General features: G+C 31.1%; 1 protein-coding gene across 1 annotated transcript; it reads left to right on the plus strand.

The window, feature by feature from the left end:
- The first annotated feature begins 3,148 nt into the window (after positions 1–3,148).
- Positions 3,149–6,000, plus strand: LOC108339006 (cold-regulated 413 plasma membrane protein 2). Its single transcript, XM_017576132.2, has 4 exons — positions 3,149–3,382; positions 4,759–4,866; positions 4,960–5,030; positions 5,432–6,000. Exons 1-4 carry the CDS (start codon positions 3,216–3,218, stop codon positions 5,683–5,685), a joined length of 600 nt encoding a protein of 199 aa, XP_017431621.1. The 5' UTR covers positions 3,149–3,215; the 3' UTR covers positions 5,686–6,000.

Raw genomic sequence — 6,000 nt, forward strand, 5'->3', positions numbered from 1 at the left:
ATTCAATATTTATTAATTATTCTTAATTACTGATTAACTTGACGCTACTTTATAATATAATATTTTATAATATAATATTTTAAGGTTGTCAATGACATTCATCGTATTTTTATAGCACTTATATAAATCATTTAAATTTTATAAAATATTTATTTTATTATTTTATTTGTTATTAAAATAAGCCGTTTATTGGATGGATATCAAAAGTGAAGAAGTTGAAAATAAAGATGATATAATCAAATTTGGAAGTAAATTGTTAGAACTTAATGAAAGAGTGAAAAAAAAAAGTGATTTTTTTGTAAATATATGTAATTGATTTAGAAAATATAGAAATTATTGGCCACAATTTTGACATAACATCTTATATATTTAGGTGCATTTTTGTTTGTCATGTTTTCTTAAAAGCAGATGAAGAAAAACTAGACTTATTTTTTCTTATATTTTAAGGCCATTGAATCTTAATAATAACGACACACTGTCCAAAAATAATCCATGCGCCTACTCTTTAATATAATAGCAATGTGACCCAGAAAAAACCTTCATCACATTTAAAAAGTTTTAAGTTCAATTGAATTATTAACCAACTACACGACATAAAAGAATAAAGCTAATAGGTAATCAAATATATGAGATTCGTATACTTGATTATAACGAATAAGTTATGTTTTTATTGGATCGGTCAACACTCTTAATTTTTTTATTAATAGCTTTTCAGATTATTTTTATTTTCTATTCACCTCACATGTCTCTTAAATAATGTTTTCGGTACTTGTTGAAAGACTACTGTGTTTAAATTAATAGGTATTTGAGCTCAATGAAATTAAATATAGTAATCAATTAAATTAATTACCTTATCCAAACTTTCTATATATATTATTTGAGATAAATTTTCACTTATCATTGTCTAATTGGCTTAATCATGTCTTAACATTATTGTTTAATTAATTTATGTTAAGTTTTTTTAGACTGATTAATAGAGTAAGATGATATTAAATAAAATAATAATCATCTATGTTTATATCGATTTATAAGTTGTTCAACTATTCCAAAATGTTTGATTAATTGATTTGTATTATATAAATCACGTTATCATAAAAAATTTAATAGGTTATTGGAGGAAATTTTTTTAAAAAACATATTACTGACAGAGATGGCAAAAAGGGTCGAGTCCAATGAATAAGTCCAACCAAAAAAATTGGACCGGACGACTTTTTCAACCCGACAGCTCAACATAACCCATTTCGCTCAGCCTGATATTTAACATCATTATAAAGCCTAAATGTAAGGAACTTGCACTCATTTGTGACCTGTCCAACTTGGCAGGGTAATCAAGCATCATAAAAAAACCTAAATGTAAAAGCTCGTCTTCATCCACGACAATATTCAAGCTATCTCGACAAGCCACTCGACAACCACACTTCATTAAAAATACCTAAAATATATAATGTATGAACATGTTGTGTTATATTAAAAAATTCAAATTAGGAAGTGATGTTATATTCAAATAAGTAATAATTATTCAAATACAGCCTAACATCAATCATGTATCAACCCGACATTAGCATGTTTAACATCAACCTAGCATGAGTCCGTTTCAATTTAACATTTCGGCATGAACCCGTTTCAGCTCAACATAAGTCTGTTTCAACTCACTAGTCTAACCAGACTAACAACTTTCACAGTTTGGTAAATCTTGTTCTAAAACTCAATATGTTTTTACATCCAATTCACTTTTGAAAGTCTAAAATATGACCAAACTTAAATGAACTACATTGACCTATTGAGCTATTTTAGCACCTCTATATATTAATAAACAAATTGTTAGAATTGGACCTCTTTGAACAGAGGCAAAATTTATAATTATAATCAATTATTAGGATTTTACCTTTGATATTTTGTTAAAAGACCAGTAGATTTCTTTGGAGAAATAACTTGGTGCGAAAATGATTTCTTGAAAGTTCATGCAAATTATTTTGAAATCCCTTTTTACGTCGTCAATCATGTGTTTTAGTTTGATAAGTCTGTATTGTTCGTAATCAGAGATAATATTTGATGCATATATTATAAATCCCAATATTCTTTCTTTGTTATGGTAAAACTACCTATATTTAATCTATCAGGATTTTATATCTGTTCACATATATATAGAGAAGTTGTTTAGTCTTTTGGTTCAGGTGAGAATCGAGATAAGATTGAAAAGTTAGAAACAAAAAGTGATTGAATGCGAAGAAAATGACAGACATGTTTGGTTGGAAATGAAGTGACGAGTAAGTGAAAACAGGAGTGACAATGTCATTATTAAAGAATGTCATAATGAAGCATCCACATAACAGATGCTGTCAGATCTCCATTCATCCATCACCTTCTTACACCTGTCATATTTGATTAAACTAATGTTGTTTATGCTAATAATTAACCGTCAATAATAACTTATCCAACTCAAATTATAACACCTTAAACATTTTCATAATAGTGCCTCATGCACCTGTCCCGTCTAATCAGCTAAACCACGTCGTTTCTGAATATTTAATATTCAGCAAAGAATTCATCATTACTAACCCAATCATTTCGCATTATTATATTATTATATTATTATATTTATACACAATACACTGTCGGCACAAAACCAATTCAAACAAAAAAAACGAGTAAGGCCCAAAAAAAAATGCAGGTTGTTGAGTCGGCCCAACGGGACGTGTTGACCCAAATGGCAGGAGGGAGGTTCGTGTTGCCACGTGGCCGACACCACACACGGTCTCTTCAAAAGCTGTTCTGAATAAATAAATAAATTAATAACGCACATGGCACCATGTGTCGATTGCTCTTGTACACAAAACATATTTGGATATACGTGTTCACATTATTAAATTAACTAAATCCCGTCTATAACTGTTTTATTAGGTATAATTTAATCTAATCATATAATTTAATTTAATCTAATCATATACAAGAGTTAGATCATGTGACTACAGTGCGGACAGATACTGGAATTTTCTTTCCTGATAAGGGATTGCTAGAGTAAGCAAAAGCAGCTGTGATACACTCGCACGCCAGCGCGTCCATATCCGCTTACATCATTACCAAATCGTTACGCTCCACGTGTCCTTTGACTAATTGCAACTCCTGCACGTATATTATGCAGATCCTCATCTCTTCCCTTGCCAAACCACGATCTCTGCTCTCTTCTGCATCTTCTCGGCTGCAAAGAAAAAAAAATGTTGAAAAAAATGGGTTTTGAAGAAGAAGCAGTTGTGCAATTGATCAATTCTGATTTCAGAGACCTAAGTGTAGCTGCTAATCAATTAGCCAATCACGTGGTCAAACTTGGTGGCATAGGCTTTGGAGCTTCTTTTTTCGGATTGATTGCTGCCATTGCTGCTATGTACGTACTCTTCTCACTCTGTTTACTACTATCCATATCTGCTATGTCTTTCTCTAATCACGAAATTCCTAAACTCATTAAAGCTGCCTTGAAGTTTTCTGACTAAAACTTTATCGTAAATCAACTTTATTTAATTACTTATAAATTATTCTTGTAAAAAAAGTATGTCTCTGCATCCGGAAAAAAAACTTATATATACACGGATAATTTTTTGAAAGATTCATTTTCATGAATTTTTAATCAAGGATAAGTTAGTTGGATGTTTACTCATTTTGTATATTGTTTTCATCTTCCGTAGTTGTTGTACACTACATATAAATATATATATATATATATATATATATACACACGCACACGCACATATAACACTAGTCACCTTTTTATCTTTATCACTCGGATGATTTATGGATCATGTGGAAACTGGATAGAATGAATTTATAAAGATGCTGCTGAGATTGGATCTGTAAAAGTAGTAATTATAGTATGACTTTGTCTTGTAATATATCATTGTATAGTAATATAAAAGAAGGTAAATCCGTTTGCTTTTACTTTTAAAGAATGGTAAAATAATGCATTCAAACTCTTTAATCGGGTCGTTGAGAATTTGTTTAGGTACAGAAATTATTTGGATGATGTGCTATGAACCAGTTATTGGATTGGTTGAGGTTATGAAAAAAGATTATGTTGATTCGATGTATTTTTCTATAATGACCTTAATTAGATTGATTGAAAAACTGTAAAATTGATATAACTCATTATGAATTTTACAGTACACAATTAACTCCAGGGAAATGATTTCTTTTAAATAACTTTATAATCATGTGTATAATGGGTTGCTATGCTCTGTTTCTTTTTAATATAATAACAATATTGATGCAAATAATTATAATAGAGCAATAGATTGTTTCCAAACAAGACAAGTTGCTTTACTAAAAGTGGGTGGAATGAGTTATGAGTGTGGATAAGATTCATTCAATAGTCAAGATATTATTAAAGCTATAGGAGGTCCACCATCTTATCTCCCTCCCCATGTTGATTACCTCAATATCTTATAGTATAGTTTGTCTTTAAGGTTATTCAGAACAGGTAAATTTTGTTTTATCCCAAGAGGAAGTGCAACCAAAACTTTTGAAAGCTGTATTCATTTAACTTTCAATGGGACAATTGATGTTGTAGTAGTTGGTGCCAAACCCTCATTAGTCAATGCTGTGAGAGACACTGACTCTATAAGCAAAAACAGTAATTGAAGTTACTTGATATTAGTTTTTTTTTTTAAACATAAACAGTTAAGCACATTCTTTCTGACAGGTACTACTAGGTGTTCACTTTCTAGTTTTTGAGTGACTTCACCGATTATTTTATCATGTTGTTTGCAGTTATCTGTTAATTTTGGATCGTACAAACTGGAGGACTAATATTCTCACAGGACTACTCATTCCATATATTTTCTTCAGCTTGCCTTCGATAATTTTTGCCGTCTTCAGGTGATTAGACTATTACGCTTATTTCAGATCAATTTTGTACCTTCGTTTTCTCTAGTATTGAATTTCCTTTCTGTTACCATTCTACTTGTGCAGGGGAGAGATTGGAAAATGGATTGCTGTTATTGCTGTTGTATTGCGCCTTTTCATTCCAAGACACTTCCCTGGTATGCTATAACTGCTCACAATGTAGTAATACCCTGAGTGCTGAAGCACTGTGACGGTACCCATTTATTGAACTTCAGAAAACGCAACTATTTTGCTGCTATCCCCTATTGATGATCACTGTCATTCCAAAACAAAGTAACCAAGTCAATGCTTTTCTTTTACAAACCTTGTATAGAAATCCTTAACTGTTTTTAGTGTCATTTTTTTTCAATAAAAAATAATGTTAATCCGCATAATAAAAAGTTTGCTTAAATTATCAAAATGAAATTTCAATCTCGATTGGAGAACCATACTTAAAAAAATAATAATTAAGAAACCAAATCTTATGTTTTATCGATCTGGTTACTCAGTGCTTAGAATTAAGTGTAATGTTAGTAACCAGGTATGATTGTTACTGCAGATTGGCTGGAATTGCCGGGTGCTTTGATTCTTCTTATCGTTGTAGCTCCTTCTCTATTTGCAAACACCTTTAGAAGCGACATTGTTGGGGTGGTAGTGTGTCTCATCATTGCATGCTATCTGCTGCAAGAACATATTCGGGCTTCTGGTGGTTTCAGAAACTCCTTCACTAAAGCCCATGGCATATCAAATTCCGTTGGCATAATACTTCTGTTGGTCTATCCCATCTGGGCGTTGGTGGTCATACTTTTTTAGGAACCATCACTTGGACTTGGTTGATATGTGTGAATTAAAACAATTGTTTTCTCTACCATTCATTCGTTGGATCTTGATATCTGTAAACACCTTGCATTGTTTTATGATTGACCTGTCGTGAACTTAGCATGTTTAAAATAGTGGAATCAAATCTCACTGAGATTTTTGGGTTTCATGGAATGTAAAAAAACAAAAGAAGATGAAGATGATTCTTGTGGTATCGTTTTAGCTGTCGAGTATTCACAAATCATGTATGATTTAGGGAAACCGTTGTACTCTTACCTGTGGGTTGTAATATAAATTTACATTTATTTC

The sequence above is a fragment of the Vigna angularis genome, chromosome 5, assembly GCF_016808095.1.
Source record: "Vigna angularis cultivar LongXiaoDou No.4 chromosome 5, ASM1680809v1, whole genome shotgun sequence".
NCBI classification, from domain to species: Eukaryota; Viridiplantae; Streptophyta; class Magnoliopsida; order Fabales; family Fabaceae; genus Vigna; species Vigna angularis.